The sequence below is a fragment of the Camponotus vicinus genome, unplaced genomic scaffold, assembly GCF_025532165.1.
Source record: "Camponotus vicinus isolate PSW18456_S1 unplaced genomic scaffold, iyCamVici1.0 SCAF_9, whole genome shotgun sequence".
Lineage (NCBI taxonomy): Eukaryota > Metazoa > Arthropoda > Insecta > Hymenoptera > Formicidae > Camponotus > Camponotus vicinus.
Window position 1 is genome coordinate 4,263,719 of NW_028141981.1, and position 16,360 is coordinate 4,280,078.

The window sequence follows — 16,360 nt, forward strand, 5'->3', positions numbered from 1 at the left end:
TCAAATTGTTTCATATATCAAGTATATAGAGAGAATACGTATTGGCTCGAGATGCTTGTGCAAGCTACGAAGTAGAAACAGACGGCTCGTCGATCACGAGTTGACGATGATTTCGACACAATTTCCGCCTCGTAGAAAGCAAACCAGACCAGACCACAGACGGAGTATTCTCTATATCTATCGGATGCGGTGACCGGAAAGTACCGAAATAAAACCTGCATCACCCTTTCGCATTAGCCGTTAGCTAATCCCTATTTATAAGATATTATGTTCACTGAAGCGCACACACACATATCCACTGTCTTAGAAGAAAGATAGAAAGAATGGAGGAGGAGGAGGAGAAAAAAGAGAGCATGTCACACGCACATATGTCCGACACGCGCAAAACGCGCGCAGGTCGATGTTTTAAACGCGACTAAAAATACCCGAAACCGTCTAGATAAGTCCTGAAACTCGCATCTGATGAGCGGTTTATTAATGAACTCGGGTCACAAGAAAACAAGATTATCACGAGCGTGGACAATGGTCAATCAATTTACAACATGATTGTCATCATCAGAATCGATCCGAATGTGAGTCGGAAATTTCTCTATTTACTATACAATATAATAGAAATATATGCCCTTCTTTGACAATTTCCATCGATATGTATATTGACGGTATTAAATTTATAATATCTAATTTATATAACAAGTAAGATTTTTTATATTATATTATTTTATATTTTATTTTATATTATATTATATTTATATTTTATTTTATATTATATTATATTATTCATTTGCCGATTCACTGTCAATTGGCTTCATTTTATAGATTCTATTAATTACGAAGAAGCAATTCTCATTCTCTTATATTCTATTAAATTTTAACCGTAATTAATTTTCTCATTATATACAAGGCATGCGTTATTATTTGATTTCTATGCTATATGTATTGACTTTATTATAACTTTTCTGTTATTTCATGACAACGACATAAATCTCTTCTTTACTAATAAAATATTTATGCGAAACACGAACTTGTAGTCAGCGACGAACATGAAAAATTGGACACACTCGTAATGTATTCCTACGATAACGTACACTGTTTCTTTTTCTAGTTTGATAAGCCAACGATAGCCTCGATGTAACAAACATTTTGTTCTTGAGCTTATCAAGCTTAAGCGATTCGCTATGAGCTTCATAAGATGTCCTGTGATCGCGGAATGTTAGACATGAATTGCTCGCCTCTCGATATGATGATGTTTTATTAGATATACAAGGATGTTTGCGCTCGAAGACGATTGATCTCGTTTGACACTCGCATCGTATAATTTCCCACATGGCCGCGAATAAACCGAATGCTAATAAAGTCAACGTCGAAGACTTTTTAACTCGATCTATTAAAATTCCAGAACGAAAAGATCTCTTAAAAGATCTCTTAAAGCCACGTTCAAAAATAATCCACAAAACGCTCGCACGGTCATATTAGCGAGATATTCTTGAACTTGCTTTTGAAATGGAAATCTAGTTACTACAAGAATACTCGCATATTTAGCTGTAACAAGAATCATATGAACTCATGAATCACCAGTCAAGAATGATCTATTGCTTCACAATTACTACTGTACAGATAACTTATCCCTCTCTATCCTTTTCTATTTCCGCTATTTTTTTTATATGCTACAATCGCATATGTGTACCGTTCAAATGAAAAAATACGATCTTGAAAAATAATAAATTGTATATTTATCGGGGAAAATACGTCAGTTCAATTAATATGACAAATATAACAAATGTACAAAAGGCGACTGAAGCTCTAGGTAAATTTACATTCTCTCTTTTTTTCTATGGAAATGAATTGCGCAAAGCAAGAAAATATCTGTTTCCCTGGCACGCTGTTTTGTCGATCGAATAAGTGAAATGCCTGAATGCTTCGCGCATAAAGTCACGATTCTGTCTTATCTTTCTCTCTCCTTCTTTCTTTCGTTACGAAAGGTACAGACAAATGCTCTCGAAGAAAAGATATTTACACGACTGTTGCGAGGCGCGACCGCTGACGTCTCTCTCTCTCACTCGCAGCTGTGCAAATCGCTGTCGTACGAGTAATGAGCATGTAAAAGAGATATATCACGAAAAACAGCAGAAAGTAAAAAGGAGACGGAAGAGACTCTACCTTCTTTTGCCGCGGAAATCACGATCTCGCTTTCTTCTCGGACCGGCGAGAAATTACCCGAACACGAACTCGGCCTAAAAACGAAACGGGAACACGTCGGAATCCTGTCTCCTTCGCGCGAGTGTTCTTTTCTCTTCTGTCCGTGTAATAAACGCGAGACTACCTCGTTTGATCTTAAAGCCCACGCTGTGTGCAACACTTGACAGCCCAAAAATCAACCCAACAGAATAGCATAAAACGAATATTTAAAACCGACGAATTTTTATGATAAAAATAACTGTGAAATTCTTGCAGATGTAAATCTAGAATATAATTTAGAATTATAATTTTTTAAAAAATTGTATTCAAAATTATTCAATGTTACTTCTTGATAAAAAGAGTTTGAATTAATTTTGAATGACGTTTATAAGCGTCTGGAATTTAGCGACTTGCAGAGGCTCGGCGACAGTTTCTCGTCGAGTGTCCAGCAGTTATCCCGAGATTAGTTTACAAGAAAAATACACCCGGGCGCAAAGATCAAAACACAGATCAGCGGGCGTCGATGTGGCGAAACGCGATACTGTTATAAATATTTCTCGGTACGACGATTATGTAATGTGGAAGAGAAGAATCAGAATAGCGTTATCAGCTGTATTCGCGAGAAGTCAAAGGCGACGTGAGAAAAAAAATCTCATTTATAATATATTTTAGCACACACAAGAACGAAGAGACCGTAAAGATCGCAGAGACCTCCTGTTTCGGTAACTCGATGCTAACGAGACTACGGCATTAATCGCGGATTAATTACATGCTAATTTTTTCCAGTAAACATCGGCATGCCTGAAAGCATGTCCAACTCTCGCGCGATAAGATTCTTGAGTAAATACGTATGCATAACGGCTTTATCGCGTTCCCAACGAACGGGAAAAATGCCAAATGCCTCGCATTCAAATCATCCACGGGGATTGCTACAACAATATAATAAAACACATGTTATGTAAGGGCGAAAGGCGCAAACCTGTGTTTGAGCAGAGCTGTAATTCAAAGACCGATAATCATACATTCCCTGGATTTTTTTATGCGTTACCGGAACGAGAAAATTGTGTGCACAAAACGTTATTATCGCCCATTAAATGTGTTTTAACTACTTGTTACGTTAATTAATGCGATATTTCGCATTAAACGAGACGTTAAACCAGTATTTTGAAAGCGAATTTATTTTGACCGTCGTTTTTCTCCGGAAGAGCAGTTATTTCCGTAATCTTTCCTATGTATATAAACTTACAACGTGACGCCGGAGGCAATGAAGTGAGAATTGAAATCAGAAACGAAGAAGTGATTAATGAAACTTTAATGCTTCTTTGCGAAATAAAATAGCAACTTCAATAATGAATGTGCTACCGTCCATAAATTTGCAAATAAGCATAGATTACAGCGAGATTTACAGTGAAATGATCAGAGAAACGAAATTTCATTTGACGTTTCTCTTCGTATAAATATGCCATAGGGACACGAAAAATTTATGACGGTTATACAATGAGATAGGATCCAGAGATTCGAAGAGTTAGAAGTCAGCTGTCCTTTCTACTGACAAACTTATGGACGGTAAGAGTCCGGTTGACTCGAGTATCGCGTTTCCTCAGGGACAGAAATGGACACGATGTAGCTATATGGCAATTAATGTTGCCATCTTCCTACCAGGGACATACCGGAAAAGAGGAAAGTGCCTTTTGCTTAAGGTATACACGCGGGCAGAAGCATTTTTTTCTCATGCGGGCTGATCTCCCGTAGAGCTCCCCCTCCCCCAGCTTTATCAAGCTCAATTACTTAATTAGAGGACTAAACTAACATGCATGTGTGACGTAATCTTTGACAAATAGATTCGTACATCACGTCGACACGTATCCTCGAGAGCGAAAATATGTAAAAAAAATTATACACATGGAAATGTCGTGGAGCATGTAATATATAAATTATGTCGCGTACCGATATAATTATTCCGATATAATTATTCTCAACGATTAGATAAAAATTGTGCAATCGCTTAAAATAGATATAGATAAAATGGATGTTTTTTACAAACTATAATACTTACTCGATATAGTCATTTAAGCAAGGAAATAAATACTAAACTACTGAAAATCTTTTATTGATAAATCGAATTTTAAATCGGTATTTTATTAAAGTTAAATCGATATTTCATGATAGTAATCCCGTTATATCAAAAAGTTTTATCGCTGTGATATAAAAGGAATATGCTATAAATAAAATTCTCTAAAAAGAACCGATATGGCATATTTTATATATCAAAGAATATTGCTAACAAGATTATAAATATATGTAGAGTAAAATAATAGACTGATGACAATGTACAAAGACAAGAATAATAGGACCATGTTAATCAATAAATTCTCATGTTCATGAATATTGACAAACAATTCGGGACTTAAACCGGTCGTCTCGTTGCTATCAAGACTCATTTACATTGACCCTTAAATTTCTCTACGAATCTCGATGGTGTAGTAGAGGAAGACGAGTGATTCAAAGACAAAGATCCTTGTAATGTCTATTTGCTTGCGCAACCATCTGATACGCGACGCGTGTTCGCATGTTATCTTGTGCAACCGGCTTTTCCTCTTTTTACCCCGCGTTCGGCACATTTCAAAAATATGCTGTCTTATTGCGAAAGGAAGAACCGTTAGTGTTCGTAACCTTTGACATATGAATCTACTATGAAAATAGTGATTTACACACTGCTAAACAATTTTTTTGAAGTGCAAGAAATTTTCAGTTATAGTTTTCAACGTCTTTCAATTCTCATTTCGTTCAGTTTTAAATCGCTCAAGTTTAAAAAAATTTTTTTAAATTTAGAAGTTTTTTTAACTGCCAATTATCTTATTAAATCATCAGAGATTGAGAAAAAAAGCAGAATTTCTTTTCGTCAATTTATTGGAAATTAATTATAATATTATCTATTATATTTTTTACTGATTATCTATATAAAATAACATGTTGACGGTTTCCGCTACTTTTCTTGACCTTAAAGAGGCGCCTAACATCGTTTCATAAATTAGCTTAATGATAAACTAAACCGAGCCGCTAAATTTCATGGAGCGATCGCGAGCGTAAGCATAATTCGCAGCGATAATGTCTGTCATCGAGATACCGACTGCCCCCAAATTATCACACTCCCGCGACTGTTGTCGTACGACTCGACTCGTACATCACCGCTATCGAATCACCAATTCAAATTCCGGCCGAGTCCTTGGAGACTCGACCGCGCGCTTTGCTCCGCGACACCGTGTCGCCCAACTGTCAAACTCCTCTCGGTTATTATCAATTTCGTATCACACTCATGATTTGAAGATTCTATTTCATTTCGTTCCTATGGCATATTTTTAAAGAAAAAAATATCTTTACAAAAGACCATTTTTTACCTTCACGAAGACCTTCTCTACGAAGGATAAAATAGATTATGAAATTTAATAGAAATTGCTACATAAAATGAATATAATTATCTAATTTGAATAATTACGGCGTGGAAAATGGGTAAGAAACATTCTTTGATAAGCGATCGAATATTTGAAATTATTACAAAGTGATTTTTCGGGTTGATTTAAAAATTGAATACTTTTTATTATATTTAAAAATAAATTAATAATTGTAAATATAGTATATTTTTTATTGTTCTCATTATCTCAATTGGGAACCTACATTTCGCACATTTCAACAATAAACTAAGTAATATATCTCACGGTTGATTGATTAATTTTTCTGCTTCGTAATCAAAGAGATTTAAGAAAGAGATAGACATGTATGTATTCCGGTTCTTTCCTAATCCCGCGGTTCTAAAAACTTTAGACAGCACATTACGATCGCAGTCACGCACGAAACGAGTCGGCGGTTCAACGGTGGTCCGTTCGTCCAGAATAAGAAGAAAGAAAGGAAGCCGCTCCCATTATTAAGGAGAAGGAAAATGAAATAGCGCTGGATTTACGCTCTCCAGGAAAGAGAAGAGAAGAGAAGGGAGAGGACTTCTCTTCCGAACGGACAGTTACCAAAAGCTGTGAATCGCTCTGAAACCGGCCGCCGACCAGCCGCGTCCCAGCCATCTGCCCCCTCGGGCCCATCTTTCTCCTACCTGAAACTCGCGTTCACCTGGCTGGCCTTCCCCCCACACGCACTCTCTCCCCCACCTGGCAATCAGTCTCGTTCATCTTATTTTCGAACCATTCAGCCATTGCCACCGGTTCTCTGTGGGCCAAACGCTCGCGATGCCTCACGTGTAGAATCCTCAATGGAATTCGCCGAGGTGGACGCGCTCTTTTTGCGAGACTCTCTTCCTTCCGACGAATTACGAGGCTATCCGTCCCCGATGTATCCTTCCTCAAGCGCGGTGTACGGTCAGATCCTCTCGATTTTTAAGAGCGAATTATGTAATCGCCGCGACAGAGCCGGAAACGAAGAACGAGCAGAACGGAAAATGCTCGATGATCGTGTGAAACTGGATATCGCACGTTTTTAACTCATTAATATTCTAAATTATATAACAGTATATTTTTTATTAGATCCTTCTAACAACAAACTTTATTCGAAACGTCATTCTGATGATTAATAATCAATTTATTAATTTCAGGAATAATAATCGAATTAATTTTTTGTCACTCGCTATTTTTCAAAGCCAACAATATAAGTAAAAACACAGAATCTCTTCAGATTCTACTCGAAAAGAAAGATAAATGTTAAAGTGTTTACACAAATCCGTTGGTATGCGATTTTATAAATTTTCTTTATTAACTTTCGATCGATTCGACATCTTCGAATTAGCACAATCAGCAATCGTTTTGCAACTCGATGATCGAGTTCGATGACGTGATCGCGATTCGGTGCATCGCCAAACCGACTCGCCCCCGTAAATGGCGTAAATGCGATGTCTTCCGGTACGTAGGTACATCAGGAAGCGTAATTAAGTTTTTTTTTTAATACATAATTGCTTCTTCCGCAACAGCGATTATGACTTGCACGCCGATTACAAGTTGTACAACTGGTTGTAATCATTTCTATAGAAGATGTGTCAAAATCTCTTTTCTATCTCTAATTAAAAGATTATACTAATATATATATTATATATAAGACTTACGTTATTAGTATAATCTTTTAATTAGAGCTTATACTAATAACAATTAAAAGATTATATGTGTCTTATATATATATATTATGTATAATATGTATAATCTTTTAATTGTTATTAGTATAATCTCTATTAGTATAATAATATAAATCTTATATATATAAGACTTACGTTATTAGTATAATCTTTTAATTGTAATTAATTTAATTTATAAATGTTTTTTCTTTATTCTGTGTACGTATATAAAGAAAAGAACATTATAAATTAAATTAATTACAACTAAAAAGTTATACTAATAACGTAAGTTTTATATGTATATAAAAGAAAGAACATTTATAAATTAAATTAGTATAATATAGTATACGTATATATATATTATATACGTTATTAGTATAATCTTAATCGTAATTAATTTAATTTATAAATGTTCTTTCTTTTATATACATATAAAACTTACGTTATTAGTATAACTTTTTAGTTGTAATTAATTTAATTTATAATGTTCTTTTCTTTATATACGTACACAGAATAAAGAAAAAACATTTATAAATTAAATTGCATTTAATTACATTTATAATTGTAATAACATAATTACATTTACAATTAAAAGATTATACTAATAACAATTAAAAGATATATATATATATATATATATAAAGAAGAAACATTTATAAATTACATTAATTACAATTAAAATGTCAAAATAAAGTATCTTCAAATAAATGTAAATTCGAAAATTGATTTTCCAGGATAACGCGTTTCCTGAAAATAGATGTTTAGACTTATATATTGTTTTCTCAGGTACGAAACTTATTTCGTTGCGCCGAGATGTCGCGCATCAATGAATTCATTTGATCGAGCGATCGAACTCCTTATTTGAATAACTCGCGGCGCAATCTCGATTTTTACGGGCACATAATCAGATAATGATCGATAGCATTTCATTATTTTGCTGGCATAATGATTATTCGTTACCGCGATCTCTATTTCATGTCGTCATCATCTGTAATGTGCATCCGTAAACGTGACGTTCCTTGTGATATGATAATAAACCCTGGATTTTGCAATAGAAAGGGATTCTCTTAGTGTGCTACTTTCACCCGAAAAGGTGAACACGAATAATAAGAACATGAATGTGAATGACTATTTTGATCTCCATCTATATTTTATTTATTGATCTGAATTAATATATCAAATATATCAAATCAAAGATAAGATTAAATAGAAATCATGCAATTTCTGTATTTTTCTCGACACTATATATTTATAATAAGAGATAAGTTTTAAGAAATAATAAAATAATCAATTTTTAACTAACTTTTATACAAAGATAATATTATTGTGAAATATTGACGAAAACAAAACGTTATTTTTCATATACAACAAATATAGAAGATAACAGAGAATATGGAAGATAACAAAAAATCTTATCTAAGTAGTTTTATTTCAAATGTCAAAGTCTCTTGGAAGATTTTACTACAAACTAAGTTGAAACGATATAAAAAGCAACATACATTCATCTTCTTACGATTCTCAGCTTTAAAATAATCTATCGATAATACAAAAAAAAATTAAAAAACGGGCGCAAGTTTCCAATGCTTTTCACGGTAACATCGCGCGGACACGTCGTCAATTCGACGTGTCGAGGAAGGAAAAAATTGGGAAAAAATTCACCTTGCACAGCGAGGAGGATCACCAACAGACCGAGTATTCGCGGCGGCAACATCTTCCTACGTCGACACCTGTGCGTCTCTCTTTTTAGAATTTCTTTTTATAACCCACTTGATAAACCAACGTCACAATGCGCACTACTTCCTCTCTCTCTGTCCCTTTGTCCGTTCCGAGAATTAACTTGTTCGCCGCCGCCGCCGCCTCCGATTCTTTGTTATCGCGTAGATCTCGTGAAAGAAAGCGTCCGATTCGAATCGCGGGAATCGAATCGTCGTCGTTAGACGGAATCCCCGTTTGATCCCACTGGATATCGAATATAAACTGAGCGAAGGAACGCGCGCGGTATACGAAGAGCGACGGAATCGCGCCCCCCGGCTTTTTACGGGGACTTGCGCGAACTGGCTGCGCAGTGGACGGATCTGCGACTGTGTATGTATGTGTGCGTGCGCAAGCCGCGTGTTGCCTGGGTGTGTGCGATGCACAATTAGAGCAAAATGCACATCTATCTTCCAATTTTTTCGAGCATCGAGTTAAGAGACATGCCCGGATAAAAATGATAAAAATCAAAACCGACATGTGACAATTGTGGTTCACTTCGATAATAAAACTATGATGGAATTCATTCAAATCTACTCACATGTGTGGGTTTGGGGGATGTGTAAAAACTCGTTGAAATTTTACATTATATTTAGCCGTTTTCTCTCTGCCATCTGACGTCAATACAACGGGTGTCTTGATCCGATAAATCCGCCGTAGTCTCGCCAACGCCGCTGTAAAAACATGAAAATGTAAATAGGTGTAAATTTTCTCGCGAAGAGACTGCGATGCAGGATAAACGCAATAGCATACCGACAATCGTTTACGTGCATGCATATCTGGACACGATTTGCACGTGAAGAGCACCGCCTCTCTCGCCCAGAGTCTCATCCATTCATTCTTATTGTGCAAGATACGATGACGGCATAAAGCGATTAATTCCGAGCTTTCTATACAAACACCGACCCCACTTTTGCGTTGCACAAAGGACAACACGTCCTTTTAACTCGAAGGCTACGTTCGACATTCTTCACATACGTCGCGATCTAAAAAGAAAAAAATACTGTTAGTCATCAACAAGAGATTTTGCTTCAACGCAGAAAGAATGTGCTGCTAATTTAACGATCCGTTAATAAGCAACTCTCGTTTTATACATAGTTTCGTAACTATCTGTACGTCAAATTGGGAGGCACTCTTTCATTGATATTTAATAATTATAATCGTATTTCTACCTACGTTTAAACATGCCTTGCATATTTTTGAAATTAACCTTTTTTTAGACATTAATTTTTGCAATAATTTTTTTTGTTAAACAAAAGAGATCTTTTGTTTTTCTCAAATTTTTTCATTCTTGCCACATATATTTATCCTGAAAATTAAAATTAGAATTTTTTTTCACACAATTCTTTCTATAAATATTTATTTAATTTATTTGTATTCACGAGAGATGTTAACTTTGATAAGAGCGATAAGAGAATAAATCATAAAAATCGTAAAATGGGCTATTATATTGTTATTAGCTATTTCATATTAAACGAATCACTATATCAAATATGCATGAGATATTACGAGCTACAACGACAAGTTTCTCCTTTTGGTGCTGGTTATACGATGTATGTTATACAATATCGTTATGGTATTGTTGCAATATATACATGACTTATCAATGGCGTGACTAATGTCGCAAAAAAATAATGATGTCATGCATGTGACAAAGTGTGCATTTTATTTGAACGATGGTGTTCCTTGAACAACACTTGTTTTTTCGAAAAATTAATAACTGCCCACTTTTTCACGAGAAATACCACAAATCCGGTCGAGATTTTTCCCGTAGGACCTATGGGGAAATTTGATTTTTTAGGAATCATGAAAGAAGGAAAATAATCTTTTATCGTGAATAATCATTTTACCCAAAATAGATACATTGTCATACTCTATACGGAAGGAAAGAACATTAGATAATATCAATCGGTATTGACCGCAAACATGAACGAGGTCAATTGTGATTCACGCGACCGCAAATAAGCAATTGTAATTAACATATCCTTTCACGAAGATATATTTAATCGCGTAAGTAAAATTAATATTCGATAATCTTAAATTTACTTCATGCATAATTCTCAATGTATTTTAATATAAATCAATCAATTTTATATATTCTTAACGATAAATTTGTAGTTTATATTGTAATTTTAATCTAATAAATATATAAATTTAATATAATTATAAATAATTATAATTTAATATAATTATAATTATAAAAATAAATCGATTATACATAATCTCAATACAGTTTAGAGTTGAATATTAGAATAATAGAAAATTTAGGATTTATAAACGCTTATAAAGTATAATCTTAAACAATTTTTTGAATTATTTGCAAAGCTATTTATGAAAAAGAGTTATATGTATAAAGTTTTAATGCAAGAAATATTTTCGTATTCATTCGACACTAATCAAATTACCTAGTGAAAACGGGAAATATTTGAAATCTACGTCCATGCCAGGTGAATGGCGCCTGAACTTCCGGTTTATGCGATAACAAAAACAAGGCTTTCGCTTAGCAGTTATAACTCATTTTGTTCTATATATATCATAAATATTAATGCAAGTCACAAGTACTAATGAATTTGCGGATATTGGAAGTACATATGATATTCAACGAAAAAGAGCAAACATTTTTTTTATAATTTGTCAATATTTATCAAATTATCATAATTATGTGGATAATTAAAAAGAGAGAGAACAAGGATATAAGCCAGTTCCAACTTATGTTACAAATACATAATTATCTTGCAACGCATGACAAAACGTAAAAAATTATTTAAAATATATATTTACGTATATAATAGATGCTTTCCATTTACATCAAAACTCAGATAAATCTCACTTCTGTCTTTCTTTAACATGAATGTTGAAGAAAGACAGAAGTGAGATTTATCTGAGTTTTGATGTAAATGGAAAGCACCTAATATATAATATATATCATGTGTTGACACCTCTTTTTCTTAGATAGTGATAATAAAAGTGCTGCTCGAAAAATAGGTTTGTTTAAAGCTCATAGGAACATAGAACTTCGATCTAGTGATGGTTACACTTAATTAAAATCACATTGCAAGAGATATATATCCTATATTCTTAATGGATTCAAAAAATATATTCTATATTCTTAATCTAATATATTCTATATTCTTTATAGACGTATATTTCTATTTAAAAAAAAACTTTAAATTATACATTAAATTTTGTATAATGATAAAAAAATATAAAAAAAGAGTCAATAAATCAAACCACAATGACAAACAATCGTTATGTCTTACAATAAATTATAATAAACGGGAAACGTCAATTTCTAATCTGACACCTTTTTGGAGTGAAGCATGTTTAAACGTTCTGAGAAAAGATTAAACATTGCACATTTGTCATAAATATATGTTCGATGGAAAATGGAGTTTGAAACTAATCAATCTAAATAATATATTAATACTATAAATAATATAAATCCCGTTTAATGCTATTTTAGCCTTAAAGCACGAGATTCTTTATTCCGATTAATCAATCAAACGCTTACTCGAAGTATTTCATTGATTAATCCAAGTATTTCTAACCTAAGACAGAGTTTATGATGCCATTAATCATTCTCGGATCAAATTTGCTTCGCTCGAAAACGCTATAAGAATCCGTTCACTTACATTATCCTTCCCATCCTTCTCCTTTTCGATTGAAAAAACGGGAATGGATCTGTACCGTTCGTAAGAAATATAATTCGCTCCTTGATCGACCGTGCTTCTGGCAATAAACGCTCGACTTCCGGAAACGAACCATCGCTCGAAGCGTCGCTGGCGTAGGCTCCTCGGCGCGCGATTGGCCGCTCTCGCGAAGCCCACGTGCCCCACCGCGGCGGTATTGTGATGCATTGGCGAACGCGACGGGACAAAGGACGCTTTTGTACGCAAGCAGAAGGACGCCATGTTCATTTGTCAACGGACAAGGTGTTCCCGTGCGGCCGTGCGAGATGAGCGGCGAGCCAACTGTTCCCGGACGAGAGTCGGCGGACCGATTCGCGGGAACGGACGATCATCCCTCGTCCATCTCGTCCGATTCTCATTCCGTCACGAGGAGCCCCGGCGCCGAGTCGCGGAAGCGCAAACGCGAGGAGTACGAGATGCAGCTGTTCAACTTCCATTCCCGGGCCGTGTACGCGACTTGTAAGTCGCCGTCTTCCTTCTAGCTACGACACGACGCTATTCTTCCGGAGCGGGTCTATCATAAGGGGGAGAGGAAGGGGCAGGGGAGGGAGGCAAGGAGCGAGGGACTCCGTCGCGGATGACCCTCCGCGTCGATCTTCTGTTAAATCTCTCGTCGCTGGACGGGTGTGCTCTAGTTTCATGTGGCATTCGATCATGACTAGAGTCACACTCGTCCAGCGACCGGGATACTTCCGCCGAATTATGACAAGGGGGAATGTGCTTCTTCCGATCGCGGCGACGAGACGCCGAGGATGCCGCGCCGGTCGAGAAGCGTCGCCCCTTTGTTGATGAAAGCGTCCTTTATCTCGTGGATTTTTTTTCCATTTTAATTTCCGTTGTATTTCCGCTTACGAGACGCTTCCTTGGCCTTTCTTTGTTTTGATTTTTAATAATTCTACATAGATCGTTACTGTTGTAAGATGTAGTTGCTTGCTTTTATTGAAGAAATTTACTAAAAGGGAGAGAAAAAAAAACATGAAAACTATCACTCAAGTCTCTATAAAAGATTAATCTTATTTGAAAAGAATGAAATTGAAGTTGTAACTTTCAATAATTTAGCTTTTAATGTATCTTTCAATGTATTTTTTTATCTTTGAATAAATTAGGTTATCATTACACTGAACACATACATATTATCCATTGTTCTCATAGCTAGATTTATTTGTGTAAATCATGCTTGGCTGTCTATAATGATCTTATTGCTTTCTCTTTGGTCTGTTGTAGTGAAGAGTATTGTAACAGAAAATATACAGTCTAAAAGCAGAAAATTATGCAAAGCTTTGGAAGATAATAAATCATATTCTGAAAACCTAAAAATGAATGAAGAGCAACTTATAAAAGCATACTATACTGCTTCCTTATCTCATTTGAAGGACATAAAGGTAGTTTATTTTTAAAACAAATTTCCAAGTTGTATCTATGCATATTTTATATCTCTATATAATTATATTTGTTAAATTATAATAAGTAAGAAAATAAGATTATATATGAATATAATTGTTTTTCTCACAGAATATCGTGAACAAATTCATTACTGTACCAAACAATGTTTTGGCAGATGAAGATAAGCTTCAAAGAATACAATATACGGAAGCAGAGTTTGTAAATATGCGTAAGAAACTGGAGGAATTTCAACAAAGAGCAAAACGAGTATGTATATCATGATTATATGCTTACCACAGGAAATAGTGTAACTGTTACTGTTGTCATTTATATAGTAAATATATATAGATGTGAGAACATTTAAGTATTATATAATCCGAGTTTTTTTTTTTCAGGCAACTGTATTAAATGCAGCGTTGAAGGAGGAATTACAACTGACAGAGCAATGTTTGATACATGTGGATAACAATGGCAGACTGATTCAAATCATTGAAAATTTAATTGGTGCTGTCGAAATGGTGCCGAATGTCAGGCATAAGATTCATCAATTAATCAAAAATTTTAATCAATTTAATTCATATTTCAACAATGGAATATCTATATCGCAAAAGTCGCTTTACAATACGATTGATGATCTGAAATGTGTAGATTACGACATGGATACCTTATGATTATAGAAAAGAAAAAATTATTCTTGTAATCTATCTGAATCTCCATCACTAACACGTTATTGTTATCTTAAATATATATAAATATATAAATAATTGTATTCTGTAAATATTATATATCGTGTATATACACAATTTACATTTTAAATTGTAAATATATATTTGTATCTTTTTAATATAAAAGTTATTACTTATTTTCCTTGATATCACTTCAAGCGCAAAGATCATAATATTTAGTGCAATAGTTTTCTTTCTTTGTCCCTTTACCAATATATGTAATGAATTTTAATAACTGCTATGTTAATCAATGTAAGGTATAGTAGTATTTAATACAAAAAAGTTATATTTTTTTTAAGTGCATTATATAATAGAGTGTAATCGCGCTCTTTGATGTATTTCAGTATTCAGTACTCAATCGGATAAAAATAAATTAGTCTCAATAATTGTGATTACTGTGTTTTCTCTTATTCGAAAACGTTACATTATATATCTTTTTTTTACTTTTTATTTAAACATATATAAAAGCAAAATAAGATTATAAGATGCTTACTAATCTCTTCTATAATCGTATTCTACTAATATTTTCCTACATGAAAAAATAGTTGTATTAACACATTAATTACTTGTTGTTCCAATTTAATTAGATTCGCATATTTTCCGCGAATTTTGAAAACTTGCCTAATTGCAATAAAATTCATATAAATGCGATGTAATATGCAAGTATAAGGAGCAGTATTTTTATAGGGACATTTATAATTAACGCAAAAACTGAAGAGACTAAGATATTAGTATAAAAAAATAATTTAACGTGTCTATTACATATCTGTATTTTTGTAACGTATCAATTACTTTTTTTTATTACAATAATTATTAAGGAGGCAGTGCACGTATTGGAAAATGACTTACATAATTTTTTTTAATATATAAATTTTTAAACAATTTTATCATATGTATAATTTTTGGATATGTCCAAAAAGAAATGTTGAATATGTAAAAATAGTGTTAAAATAGTTTCCAAAAATAAGTACATAAAGATAACGAGTGTTTCTTTTTGAAACACTCGTTATCTTTATGTACTTATTTTTGGAAACTATTGGTTCGATTATTATTTTTATTATCATTTTTTAAACCTGTTCATGAATAAATATAAATTATGATTTAATCGTGATTTCATAACTTTGTAATTTCATCAAAGTTTACGAACAATTAAATTTGTCGAAAATCCAAAAAACGTTGAGTTTATTCAAGCCATAATTAAAATTCAGGAAAAGTTTATTCAAGCCATAATTAAAATTCAGGAAAAGTTTAATAACAAGTTTAATAAAAAGTAATGCTCAAAATGTAGCTAAATGCATAAGAAAGAAAGTGCAAAAAAATTATTCGGATATGTTAACTCAGTGTTGAGAAAAAAATATAAAGATAGGTAGCTTTTGTACTTGCATCTGACGTCTTAACTAATAATTATTAATATGCCTCGTCGAGATACACACATAAAATGCAGATAAAATGTTCCATGAAACGAGAATTCGAAATCTCGAGCAGTTTAAGTCTCGAACATTACGGATTTAATTCCTAGAAACAGCGAG

At 33.7% G+C, this 16,360-nt stretch overlaps 2 protein-coding genes across 2 annotated transcripts in view; one reads left to right on the forward strand and one right to left on the reverse strand.

Moving 5' to 3' along the window:
- Positions 1-9,270, reverse strand: part of LOC145977500 (neurotrimin) — a 61,866-nt gene extending 52,596 nt beyond the window's left edge. The window contains exon 1 of the mRNA XM_083109579.1: positions 8,942-9,270. Within this exon, the coding sequence (XP_082965705.1) occupies positions 8,942-8,993 (52 nt within the window). The 5' untranslated portion in view covers positions 8,994-9,270. The remainder of the gene's footprint in view (positions 1-8,941) is intronic.
- Positions 9,271-12,877: 3,607 nt separating this feature from the next.
- On the forward strand, positions 12,878-14,968 carry LOC145977501 (uncharacterized). The gene is made up of 4 exons (XM_083109580.1): positions 12,878-13,182; positions 13,948-14,105; positions 14,236-14,373; positions 14,502-14,968. The coding sequence occupies exons 1-4, from the start codon at positions 12,990-12,992 to the stop codon at positions 14,775-14,777; spliced, it is 765 nt and encodes a 254-aa protein (XP_082965706.1). The 5' UTR covers positions 12,878-12,989; the 3' UTR covers positions 14,778-14,968.
- The last annotated feature ends 1,392 nt before the right edge of the window (positions 14,969-16,360 follow it).

Excerpts from the sequence above, each read along its gene's own strand:
- LOC145977501 (XM_083109580.1), top strand. The coding sequence starts at position 12,990 with ATGAGCGGCGAGCCAACTGTTCCCGGACGAGAGTCGGCGGACCGATTC. Across the intron at positions 13,183-13,947 it reads CCGGGCCGTGTACGCGACTT|TGAAGAGTATTGTAACAGAA; the intron begins GTAAGTCGCCGT and ends GGTCTGTTGTAG. Across the intron at positions 14,106-14,235 it reads CTCATTTGAAGGACATAAAG|AATATCGTGAACAAATTCAT; the intron begins GTAGTTTATTTT and ends TTTTTCTCACAG.